The 12,993-nt window shown below is 45.9% G+C and overlaps 1 protein-coding gene across 5 annotated transcripts in view; it reads right to left on the bottom strand.

Annotated features, from left to right (window-relative positions):
• CATSPERB (cation channel sperm associated auxiliary subunit beta) overlaps positions 1-12,993 on the bottom strand; it is a 112,283-nt gene that overhangs the window by 71,152 nt on the left and 28,138 nt on the right. For all 5 annotated transcript variants that reach the window (XM_051826126.2, XM_051826125.2, XM_051826124.2 and 2 more), the window contains 4 exons: positions 10,338-10,487; positions 4,427-4,522; positions 4,168-4,286; positions 3,052-3,084 (listed from right to left, as the gene is read on the bottom strand). In XM_051826126.2, the coding sequence (XP_051682086.2) occupies positions 3,052-3,084; positions 4,168-4,286; positions 4,427-4,522; positions 10,338-10,487 (398 nt within the window). The remainder of the gene's footprint in view (positions 1-3,051; positions 3,085-4,167; positions 4,287-4,426; positions 4,523-10,337; positions 10,488-12,993) is intronic.

Raw genomic sequence — 12,993 nt, forward strand, 5'->3', positions numbered from 1 at the left:
GGACAGGAGAAAGCAGAGTGAGTTTATATACAAGAATGCATGGGACTTCTCTGGACATCCTCACATGTTTCTGTTTTTTAACTACATAGATGCACACCTGCTTGAAAATAGTGATTTTTCGATGTTAAAAACTCTCAATTCCCTGGCATCATGACTTTCTTCCTATAGATAGAATGTTTCTCTACCTCAAGGTTATAGTATTTGGAGGTGACACCTTTGGAAGGTGAGTGGAATTAGTGTGTTTATTTCATTGGTAGGTGATTAAATGAGTGGGATTAGCTTCCCTATAAAAGAGAATCTAGAGAGATCCCTTGTCCCTCTGCCACATAAGGCCACAGCTGTCTACAAGCAGGAAACAATTCTCACCAGACCCTACCTCCACTGGTATCTTGGTCTTGCACTTCTTGGCCTCCAGAACTGTAAGCAGTAAATTTCTGTTCTTTATAAGCCACTCAGCCTATGGAAATTTTATTAAATAAACCCAAGTAGACTAAGACATTTCCATTTCAAGATCCCCTGCGTGGTGGTCCACTTTGGTTTATACAGATACACAGTGCGTTGGGCAGCTTTCACTGCCTTAATGGAATTCCTCTGACAAGCTACTCAGGAGGAGAGAAGGTTTATTGTGGAGGCCCACAGTCCAAGCTCAGGCAGGCCCCGGTGGCTCAGCCTCTGGTGCTGGCCATGTATCAGCGTGGCATCAAGCATGACATAGGTCGGTGTCTCACCTCCCAAAGACCCCAGGACTTGACCCTAAAGACTCCAGGCTTCACCCCAACAACCTAAGCCAATCCAATCACACCCTGAAGGTCCACTTCTAAACACCACCACTGGGTTACGTTTCCACTGTCTGAGTGCCATTAACATAAGACTTTGGGGACCAAGCCTTTAACACATGGGCCTTTGGAGGATGTCCAGCATCCGAACGCATATCCCACATATAACACAGAGAAAATACATATTAGATGATTCAGTAGATATTAGATAAAATGAGAAAAACAGCCAAAATGGCTCTGCTTCCTCTTCTGTGTATTTCCCCTTTTATTGAAATTTCTGTTTTCACTTGTGTATTTCGTTAGTCTTGGTTGAGTATTTTCATCAGTTGGGATAACTGGGTCATACACTCTCTAAATTCTTTCTTCATCTGAAACTGAACAAGCTCTTGGCTGGAAAGGGGATTCCAGCCTTCGGCTCTTGTTTTAATAGTCTCTGGATGTTTATGTCATTGTCTCTGAATCTCTGCAGTTGTGTAAGTGAAAGCTGAAACCAGTGAGGTGCGTTTTGCTTTTTGGAAACCTGTGATGTTCCCCTTAACCTTCCAGTTCAAGAATGTTACTTGGATGTGTCTATGTGTACTTTTATTTCCCCGTCTTCCCAGGGATTGGTGGGCCTTCTTCTTGTACAGCCTTGGCTCACTCTTAAGGTCAGTGTCATTTTCTTCTGTGATTTGTTTTATTATCGCCTCTCCTGTCTCTGTTCCCTTTTTATTCTGTCTGAACACTCTATCCCGCACCTGTTGGACCACTCGGCTCTCTCCTCAAAGGCTTGTTAGCATCTTCATGACTCCCGCCTACTTTCCCTGGAAGGTTTCAGATCTTTCTTCATCTGGAGCTTCCATGCCGTTAGTCTCCATCTAAGCAGTGGCTCTTCATTCTTCACTTTATTCCCTTTTTGATTGGCAGTTTTGGAACCTGAAGTGTTTTCTGCTGCACTTGAACCTCCCGACAGGTGCTGACTCTTGCTAATCTTCCAGTACTGAGGTGAGTAGCCTCAGCAGGCTTTATCAATTAAACGCTGTTGCTCCTGTCCGGTTGGTGCCTCCCAGCAGCTTCTTTAGTATATGTTCATATGAGAGGGCCTCACGTTGGGCATAACTGGGCTGATAGAGACAGGAAGTGCCCTCCGCCTTCCAGGATGTCTGCCTCTTACCGCAGACCCAGCCGAGGCTTCCCTGCCTCCCAGGGTGCACTGTTAGCAGGACGCTAGAATGAAGAGCAGAGCCAGGCCTCGAACCCAGGCACTCCTATATGGATGTGAGTGTTCCAGCCTCTTAACCACTTCCCCAAATGCCCCCTATCCTACATGTACACTTTAAATAATCTCAAGAGCACTTAGGATACCTAGTACAATGTAAATGCTTTGTAAACAGTTGCTATGCCCTATTGTTTAGGGAATAATGACAGGAAAAGAAATTCTGTATGTTTAGTTCAAACACAATACTTTGTTTGTAAAGTACATTTGATCCAGGGTCGGTTGAATTCATGGACATGTAACCCATGGGTGCAGAGAGCCCACTGTGTTTCCTCTGCTCTTTTGAATGCAACTTGGTTTTGTCTCTCTGGCTGTTCCAGGTCTCTGCTTCACTCCTGACGCTCTGATGAGCAGCACCTTGCGCCAGTTCTGTTTGCTCCCTGAGAAGCAGGTGCTGCTCCCAGGTGGGCGGTGCGAGCCCGGGGCACGGCGCAGGCCTCTGTGAGGAGGGGCACACAGACGGCTGGGAAAACGATTCTGCTGGCGATTTTCAAATCAGAGCGTGCTTGTATGTTGATAGGAATGACTTCACTGAATGGCAAACCTTGTCTTTTTAAGCAGGGAGAGGGGGGGATAATTGGTGAACCAAGATCCTCAGAGGCCTGCAGCAGGGGTGGGGTTAGCGCATACAGCACCTTTGTGCGCATTAGAGAAAGGACCCTCTGGTCTTGGTAGGCACAGACCCACACCAGGACAGGTGGACCAGGAGTAAGGATTTCAGACGGATTCCAGCCCTCTTCTCCAACTGGATGTCCTTTGTTAAACAACCAAAGGCAGCCTGGACAGAGCACACGTGAATGGGCAGACGTGGCTCTGAGACAGGGCAGGGTAGGGCACCTCTCCCTTTGAAACGAGAGATCGCTGCTTAGCGACTGGTGGAAATAACTTTTTTTTTTTTAGTTTAAACTGCGTTTTAGTAACAGAAGAAATCTATACTGTAACTGTGCTGCAGCTCATCCCCTCAGTCACCATGTAAACACACATCTTTTAATCAACCTTTGGAAATCGAAAGCTTCTTACCCTCTCAAAACCACAAAAGTCTGCCCTTGAAAGCTAGAAGAAAAAAAAAAAGAAACTGTAATTTTTGCTTGCCTATCAGAAGGCATAACAAAATATTACAATTAAACTCTACCAAAGGTAGTTATGTTTTCTCTACCCTAGCAGTTAGGGTGGTCAGATCCTAAAAGCAGCCTCTGGTTGCTGACATGATAGACGAGAGAGTTCCCCCTTCAGTCTTCGACAAGCTTCACCATTTTATTAATTCACTTATAGCTTAATGGAATTCCAGAAAGGATTTGAGATGGAAACCACACCTTTTAATGGTTTAAAAGGAAGCACTCAGAAGCGTGCAGGAAGATGCTAAGTCTGCCACCCACTTGGGCTTTAGGGAAGCGGCTTTGTGTCTTCTGTGCAGCCTGGTGCAGTCTAGAGATCACCGTGTCTGCCTCTCTGTGCTTTGACGCAAGCCGCGTAGCCTTCTGGGTGTTAGCAATTACACGAGAAGCACGAGCGGGGCCAGACCTATTAGAAGTCTGGGCCACAAATGGCATTTTCTCAGGGGTGATTGGAAAGAGTGAAGGTTGTGAACAGTGATCTCCCTGAAGAAAGATAATGACTCCCATGATCAGAAGCAGCCACTTCTCAGCCAACACAATTGCTCTTGTCACCCAAATCTCTCTTCCGGGTCTTATCTCTGTTGCCATGACTTTTGGGAAGCGGGTATTCACATGTATGCAGATTGGCTATCCTGACCTAGAGGTGTATTCCCTTTCCCTCAATCCCAACACTTACTTTCAAAATTTGACTTACTTTGTATTATTATATGAAGCTTTTTAAATTACCTTAAATACTTGGTGGAATGTATATAGACAAATAGGTAGTTACAAAATATTTTTACATGTACACATTTAAAACTTACAATAAATTGGTACAGCAATAAAACGAACATCATTTCTAAGGTATATATTCAATACTATAAGGCAAAAAATAGAGATGCTATTTTACTTTTCCTTTTTTTTCCAAAAAGGAAGAAGGATTTCAATTTAAAATATGTCACATATAACTTAAATACTATTTTTTTTTTACATCACAGAAGATATTTATGGTTGACTATTAGTTACAAAGCAATTTACATACCTGTAAGTGTTGGGGTGTTGGATAACGAAGATCTTCACTTATGAAAAGACCCAAGGAGGTAAGGATAACTAAAAAATGATTGGTTAAAACCATATCTATCAGTGTAAGGTCTGTGTGTTCTAAAGGAAGAAAGCATACCATGGGTTAAAGACTAAGAAAAAGCAATGAATTCCTTAGCAAAGCAAGGACAATTTGTACACATTAATCAAATGCTGATATACGTGAAACGCTGAGGAGAGAGCACTGTTAGAGGAAATACCTTCTCGAAGTTGGGAATAGATAGTATCTGTCATGTCATACCATTTGGTATCATGATAATTCCAAAATCCAGAAAAACTTAGGCCTATGTAAACACCTGCCATAAAAGAAAAGGAAAAATTAGGCCCGGACCTTTACAGAGTTAGTCACTCACTCCTATGAGGGATGCTCCACTTTCCAACCCATTCTCCTCCTGCACCGCATCTCTCCTCCCAAGGAGTTCACCTCCCACGCACTGGGCAGAAGAAATAATTTCAGGTGTCAGCATCAGTTCTGGCAGCCACTTGATGAACTCCTGGAACAGTTACCTCTGGGAACACCCTTCATATAGATCCTCTGACTGTACTGGCTGATCCTATTAAAACGGCTTTTGTGATGTACTTGATTATTATTATTTTGTTTTGCATTGGAGGGGATCAGAAAACGCTGTCCCCAAATGTGCCACTCTGGCTCAAGGATTATGACGATCTGAAGACAACTGAGAATCAGCAGATGTAGGTGCGGCTGCCCTTTCTTAGCCTAAAAGCAGGGCATGAATTGTCCCTTGTACCAGGAAAAGAAGAGTGATTCTGTCACTGGAGATGGGGAGGGGACCCAGAGACCAGTTTGCATGAGCAGATCTCATGAAAATGGCCTTGTCTTCCACGGTTCTGCCATGGGTTCCCGCGTCACTCACAGCTGACTGTCCCGGAAGTCCAGACCCCTTTCCCTTATCACAGTGATACGTAAACTCCCAGACCTAACTCAGTTTCACTTCTTTTCTGAGAGGCCCAGGCATGTAAATATTAATAAAAACTGTGGGGCAGGTACTTTGCTAGTGCTTAAGACAACAGCCAAGACTTGTTCCAGGAAGAAAAAAGCTACAGATAAGCTTTGTTTTCTCAGTATTAGTCTAGTTTTACAGGTAATAGTGGAATATCTAGGTGGGAATAAGGAGTATCCAGGATAATGTCATGTGACCAAACTCTTACAAAGTTTAGAACTAGGTAATGAGAAATAAGCAATGACATAAACACTTCATGCTGGTTAATATTTTTAGACTAAGGTGAACTTTCAGGTCACTCTCTATGACAACTGTCCACAATTGTGTCCCCAGGGATAAAGCTGCTGTTGACCATTGTGAAGAGTTTGGTCTTTGTCCTAACGGCCCGGGGGAATTTGAAGCAGCAGGGCGATGTGTACTGGTCTATACTTGAGACGATCACTCGTTGGCTCTATGGAGGTTGGGTTATGTTGGGGCAAGAAAAAACAAAACAAAACAAAATAGGGAGACCCCTTGAGATGCTGGGATCTAGTCTAGCAGAAAAACAATGTTGACTCGACTTATGTTCTTATCAGAGGGGGCCAGCGTTGTGCTATAGCAGGTAAAGCCGCCACCTGCAATGCCAGCATCCCATATGGGTGCCAGTTCGAGTCCCGGCTGCTCCACTTCCAATCCAGCTCCCTGCTAATGGCCTGGGAAAGCAGTGGAAGGTGGCACAATCCTGGGCTACTGTCACCTACGTGGGAGATCTGAATGAAGCTCCTGCTTCGGCCTGGCCCCTGGGGAGTGAACAAGCAGATGGAAGATCTCTCTGTCTCTCCCTCTAACTCTGCCTTTCACATAAATAAATCTTTAAAAAATTTTTTAAAAGATCTTATCAGAGGGAGGTGGTCACACTGGGGACGGACCCTGGAGATGGCATCATTCTGGAATGTTGTAAGAGTAAGATCAGGCAGCAATATGTCCTGTGGAATGGGTGTTTGGACTCGTGGTAAAGACACGTGCATCACAAACAGCAGTGCCTGGGTTTGATACTTGTTTCCAGCTCCTGGTTCCAGCTTCCTGCTAACACAGATCCTGGAAGGTAGCAGCGATGACTCAAGGAATCGGGCTCCTGCCAGCCATGTGGGTGTCCTCGATGGCGTTCCCAGCTCCCAGCTTTGGTTACAATGGAAGGACATTTGGGAAGTGAACTAGCAGACAGGCGCTCTCTCTGCCTTTCGAAGAAATGTATCCTGGATTTAGTTTTGACCAACTGGATACTAACTGGAATGAGGAACACCGAAGGGGAACAGATTTTAGAGGGAGCTGAATCAAGAGCTCTGTATCAAACTTATATTTGAGATGCCCCTGAGGCATCGAGAGGAAATCTAAACCAGACAGTTGAACAGTTTGGACTTAATGGAGCAGTTAGCCCAGCAACACAGGTGACATCACTACCACCAGACTGGAAGAATTTTTTTTTTTTTTTAGATTTATTTATTTATTTGACAGTCAGGGTTACACACAGAGAGAAGGAGAGAGGTCTTCCATCAAATGGTTCACTCCCCAATAGGCCACAACGGCCAGGGCTGAGCTGATCCGAAGCCAGGAGCTTCTTCTGGGTCTCCCACGCGGGAAGCCAGCACTGCAGGTGGCGCCTTCACCCACTATGCCACAGCCTGGCTCCTGGCTTCAGATCGGCACAGCTCCAGCCATTGCGGCCAACTGGGGAGTGAAGCAGCAGATAGAAGACCTCTCTCTCCCTGCCTCTCCTCGCTCTGTGTAACTCTGACTTTCAAATAAATAAATAAATCTTAAAAAAAAAAGAAAAAAAAAAGGAAAAAAAAAAGAAAGGCAGAGTTACAGAGAGGCAGAGGCAGAGTGGGAGAGATAGCGAGAGAAAGAGGCCGGCCTTCCATCTGCTGGTTCACTCCCCAGGTGGCCGCAACAGCTGGAGCTATCCCAATGCCAGGAGCTTCCTCCGGGTCTCCCATGTGGGTGCAGGGGCCCAAGGACCTGGGCCATCCTCCACTGCCTTCCCGGGCCACAGCAGAGAGCTGGATCAGAAGTGGAGCAGCAGGGACTTGAACCGGAGCCCACATGGGATGCCGGCACTGCAGGCGGTGGCTTCACCAGCTACACCACAGCACCGGCCCCCCTAGTTAGACTTTTATAATCTCTATACACAAAGCATTGAAATCCCCTATTAAAAAAAAAATCCTATCTTTTGGGATTTGTTAAGAGTAGTACTATCAGAATTATCATCTTGAGTGAGTCTTTGGTGGGGTGGTTTCTATATATTATTCTTATATTCCACAGCCTCCCATATTTTTTCTGACAATTTTTTCTGTAGATATTTTTGGAATTTTACATAGATACAAATATTATCTATGAGTAAAAAAATTGTTTTGGGGCCAGCTTTGTGGCATAGCGGGTTAATCTGCCATCTGTGACACCAGAATCCCATATGGGTGCCAGTTCATGTCCTGGCTGCTCCACTTCTGATCCAGCGTCCTGTTAATGCATCTGGAAAAGCAGCAGAAGATGGCTCAAGTGCTTGGGCCCCTGCCACCCTCGTGTAAGACCCAGAAGAAACTCCTGGTTCCTGGCTTTGGCCTGGCCCAGCCCCAGGCACTGTGGGAGTCATCTGAGGAGTCAATCAGAGGATGGAAAATCTTTCTCTTTCCTTTTCTCTCTCGGTAACTGTGCCTTTCATATAAGTAAATAAACCTCTAATTTTTTTTTTAAATTTTGTTTCTTATTTTTAGATCTATTTTTTCTTTTTTTTATCTCAATATTCATTGGATTTGGGGACCAGGAAATCAATAAGAAAAACAATTAGAATAATACAATTAGTCATTGGAAGATAATGATGCTATGACATTGTGAATTGATATAATAAAATTGCATATTTGGTCTTTGTCCCTGGTTCCCAACACAGAGCTCCGAAAACCCTTCTAATTTCCCTCATGAGCTGGGTGCTAGGGACACCTCGATGGCAACGTCCGGCCTGGGGCTTCAGTTTTGAGACAGAGCTACTAACTCCCCTAGGATTTCCTGGATGATAGGAGGAGTATATTTTTTTAAAGATTTATTTATTTATTTGAAAGACAGAGTTACAGAGAGGCAGAGGAAGAGAGAGAGAGAGAGAGAGAGAGAGAGAGAGAGAGAATGTCTTCTATCTGCTGGTCCACTCCCCAGATGGCCACAATGGGCCAGAACTGCACTGATCCAAAGCCAGGAGCCAGGAGCTTCTTCCGGGTCTCCCATGAGAATGCAGGGGCCCAAGGACTTGGGCCATCTTCTATGCTTTCCCAGGCCACAGCAGAGAGCTGGATCAGAGTGGAGCAGCCGGGACTAGAACCGGTGCCCATATGGGATGCCGGCACTGCAGGCGGCGGCTTTACCAGCTAAGCCACAGCGCTGGCCCCAGAGTATCTTTTGTTTTAAGGAGTGCTCCTGGATAGCTTTAGGATGGGAACTGCCCATCAGAAAGACTAAACAACCTTTACAAAGTTAGAGCTTTCGGGTCCACACCTTTTCCTCTAGGAAGGGGAGAGGAGCTGGAGATCGAGTTAATAATTTATCTTGCTGATGTGATGAAAACCACTATAAAAATCTCCAACGTACAGGTCTTGGAGTACTTCCAGGGTGATAAACACATTCGTGTGCTGGGAGTGGTGAACTGCACCTCGGTGGGGACAGAAGTGCTCCTTTTTTTTTTTTTTTTTGACAGAGTTAAACAGCGAGCGAGAGAGAGAGAGAGAGAGAGAGAGAAAGGTCTTTCTTCCGTTGGTTCACCCCCCAAATGGCCACCACTGCCGGCGCTGTGCTGATCCGAAGCCAGGAGCCAGGTGCTTCCTCCAGGTCTCCCATGTGGGTGCAGGGGCCCAAGCACCTGGGCCATCCTCCACTGCCCTCCCGGGCCACAGCAGAGAGCTGGACTGGAAGAGGAGCAGCCGGGACTAGAACTGGCGCCCATATGGGATGCTGGTGCTGCAGGCGGAGGATTAACCAACTGAGCCATGGCGCTGGCCCCTTGGGACCCTTTTAGAGTTCGTCTTCATCTAACTGTTCATTTGCATCCTCTGCAATGGCCTTTATAATAAACTGATAAATATAAGTGAATGCTTCCCCGAGTTCTGTTGAGCTCTTCTCGCAAGTTCTTGAGCCCAAGGAGGGTGTTGTGGGATCCCCTGATCATAGCTGGTTAGCTAGGAGTGCAGATCACACCTGGGACTGGGACTGGCATCTGAAATGGGAGGTGGTCTTGTAGGACTGAGCCCCTAACCTGCCAGGATCTGGGCTAACTCCAGGTGGCCAGGCCAGAACTGAATGCAAACAGGACACCCACTGGGGCTCTTCAGAGACCTGGAGAACGGTTTTGTGTGGAAAGCCATACAGTTGGTGTCACAAGTGTTGTGAATGAGAGTGCAGAAACAACATTCGTCTTTCCTATACAGATCTATGAGGTATCGCAGTAGTAATAGAAAAACACATACATAATAAGTAATGGGGTACTTGGGGACGACAATACCTATACTGCATGGCAGGAGAATGGAGGATTAAGTCAATGAAAAGTGTCTGGGAGGAAGTAACATATTAATGGAGGGCAGAAGATAAATGAAATTAGAAGAGATACGTAAGTCATTCTATGGCAAAAATCACAGCAAAAGAATTTCCTTAGTATATCACACTTGCCAGCAGACAAAATAGAGTGGCAAAGAGTACATTCTGAGATATTTTTAGGAAAAAATTTTTAAATTTTAATTATTTTTAATTTATTTTGAGAGACAAAGAAAAAGAGAGCGCTCTGTTTCAATGGTTCAGTCCCTTTCACTGATTCACCCCCTATGCCTGCCCCAGCCAGTGCTGGGCCAAGCCGGATCCAGGAGCTGGGAACTCAATCCAGATGTCCCGCATGGGTGACAGGGACCCAAGCCTGGCCGATCTCCTGCTGCCCCCACGGAGAAGGAAGCTGGAATCCGGAGTGGAGTGGGGACTTGAACCCAGGCATTCTGACTGGTGTCTGACCACTAGGCCAAGTGCCTACTCTGGAGGAAGCAGTCTTTTCCCCACTACTTCCATGTGCTGCCTTGTCAGTTAAACATCACTGTCATAAAATACGGAACACTGCTTCCAACATTCAATAAAGCCATAAACTTACCATTGTATGTGGTATTCAAAATGAAGCCAAGTAACGCCACATCGTTGGCACAGGGGCATTTTGCCGCTTTGAGATCTACCACATGTGGAGATAATTTATTGACCTCGCTTTGCGCCATCACAGTCCCAAGACTCCACTGCAGAATGGGTTCTGTGGACGTCAGAACAGATGTTGAGCGTGGCAGCACTCTTGAAAATGAAAGAGCACGGCTTTCCTCTAAAGGCTTTGGAGGAACTGCTCTATGGCTCAGAAATGACCGAATTACTTCACCTTCATCTGTTAAAGTTGTTTCAGTCCTTATTTTCCAGAAGAAAATAAGAAAAATAAGGTCACTGTTGCAGAAGAGCACGTGGGATGGAAGATATAGCTTCGACCACATTTGCAAAATGCCGTTTGCCACAGGGTCTAGCCCGAGCAATGGAGTTCCCAGATCACAGCGCCTGTGTATTTATAATCTAGAGAGCAGCTGCTGCTTCAAGAGTTCACATATAGGCTTTCTGTTCTCTTCCCCAAAGCCAGTGAAACAGCAGTAGGTGCACGAAAATCAGAATAAATTCAGAGTAGGAGACACCAAGGAAAGTTACAATTAATGGCCAAGAGAGAGAGAGAGAGATTTCTGGAAAATAGAAGTTGGGAGTAGGACTAACTGGAAGAACCAATCAGAGGCGAGACATCTTCACCCAGCACAGACAGAGAAGCAGCAGGCTGAGTGGCAAATGAAACCTTTCAGGATTTTTTCTTTGGAAAGATTTATTTTACTTATTTGAAAGGCAGAGTTGGAGAGAGAGAGAGAGAGAGAGGGAGGGAGAGGGAGAGGGAAAAGGAGAGAGAGAGGGAGGAAGGAAGGAAGGGAGGGAGGGAGGGAGGGAGAGAGAGAAAGAGAGAGAGAGAATCTTCCATCGGCTCATTCTCCCCCTAAATGGCCGCGACGGCCAGGTGTGGGCCAGGCTGAAGCCAGGAACCTGGAACTCCATGCAGCTGGGCCATCCTCTGCTTCTTTCCCAGGCCATTAGCAGGGAGCTGGACTGGAAGTGGAGCAGCCGGGACTCGAACCGGCGCCTGCAAGGGATGCCTGTATTGCAGGTGACAAATTAACGTGCTGTGCCACAACACCAGCACCAGGACCTGGCATTTAAAAAACTCCTCAGCTTTAATTTTTCAAAAATATCTATTTATTTACTTACTTACTTACTTACTTATTTGAAAGGCAGAGTGATGGAGGTGTGGGGATGGAGAGAGATCTTTCATCCTCTGGTTCACTCCCCAAATGGTCTCAACAGCCAGGGTGGGGCCAGGTGGAATCAGGGGCCAGGAATTCCATCCTGGTCTCCCACACAGGTGGCAGGGGACCCAAGTACTTGGGCCTTCATCTGCTGCCTCCCCAGGTACATTAACAGGAAGCTGGATAGGAAGCGGAGCAGCCAGGACTGGGACCAGCACTCCCACGTGGAATGCTGGTGTCACAAACAGCAATACCAACCAACCCCGCTGCCCCAACGCCAGCTCAACTTTCAGATTTGCTAGCTGGGGGAGATCTGTTTCTGTCCCCGATATCATCTTCCCTGAAAAGTGCCCCAGGAGGCCCCTGAGAGTGAGGCCCTCCCTCCATCAGGACTCTGGGCTTCACGAAGAATGAAACCAGGCCCACTCCCGCTCACTGGGCAGGGCTAGACAATGGTCCTTTTGAAAGAACTTAATCAAACATGGCTTTACGAATTCTGAAAATCAGAATACTATTCATGGATATGCAGAGGGGTGGAGCTAGATAACAGACACTTAACATTTCTCCTTGAAAATAGAGAGAAGAAAAATCCTCATTTAATAATTTCAAAAGACAAAGATTTCTTTTTCTGCTTGGGAAAAAAAATGAGAAAAGAAAATACAAAAAGTAAGCCAGAGCAATTTGAAAGAATACATCTGTCTGAATTTCAAAAACAGGATGTTTGAGAACAAGCTGATATCAATTCTTAGCTGTTTACATTCTCGGTGTAAATCTCCTGTCTTGAATAAAATCCACTGCAATCCCAAAGACTTTCTGCAAGGTTTTCTTTTTTCCCCCACTTTGCACGGAGCTAAATTTCTGTCCAATTTGAAAGAGTGCAGTACAGGACAGCAGAGATGCCAGTAACTAAACTAATTCAGGGGCAAGTCACTTTGAATTCAGAGAACTTTAGGGCAAGAGAGCTGAGTTTTCAGGGCTTAGGATGTGTCTGTGGGCCGTTCACCCTGGACTTCAGAGGGCTGGCAGGTGTCAGCTCGGTCTGGGAACTGAACGCCTGGAACTGACAATGCCCCCTTACTCCAGGATGCCTTTCCTAAAGTCAGAGACACGAGAAGTGGTGTCAGTTTGTATCTGATAGAGAGACATAGGGATGAGATTTTAAAACAGTCTTTGTAGTGCTACCTCACAATTTTTGTTTTCTAAGTGTAAAACTATTCTAAAATAAAATGTTCAAGTTTGGACTGGCCTGGTGGTTCAGTGGGTTAAGCCATTCCTGCAGCTCTGGCATCCCATATAGGTGCAGGTTCAGTCCTAGCTGTTCCACTTCTGATGTAGGCAGGCAGACAGATAGGATAAAGTGGATTAGATTTGTGAGCTGGAAGACCACGGCCCCCTGTGGGATCTCGAGCCCCTACCGACCCCACCTGTAGGCCC

This window comes from Oryctolagus cuniculus, chromosome 20 (assembly GCF_964237555.1).
Source record: "Oryctolagus cuniculus chromosome 20, mOryCun1.1, whole genome shotgun sequence".
In the NCBI taxonomy this organism is placed as follows: domain Eukaryota; kingdom Metazoa; phylum Chordata; class Mammalia; order Lagomorpha; family Leporidae; genus Oryctolagus; species Oryctolagus cuniculus.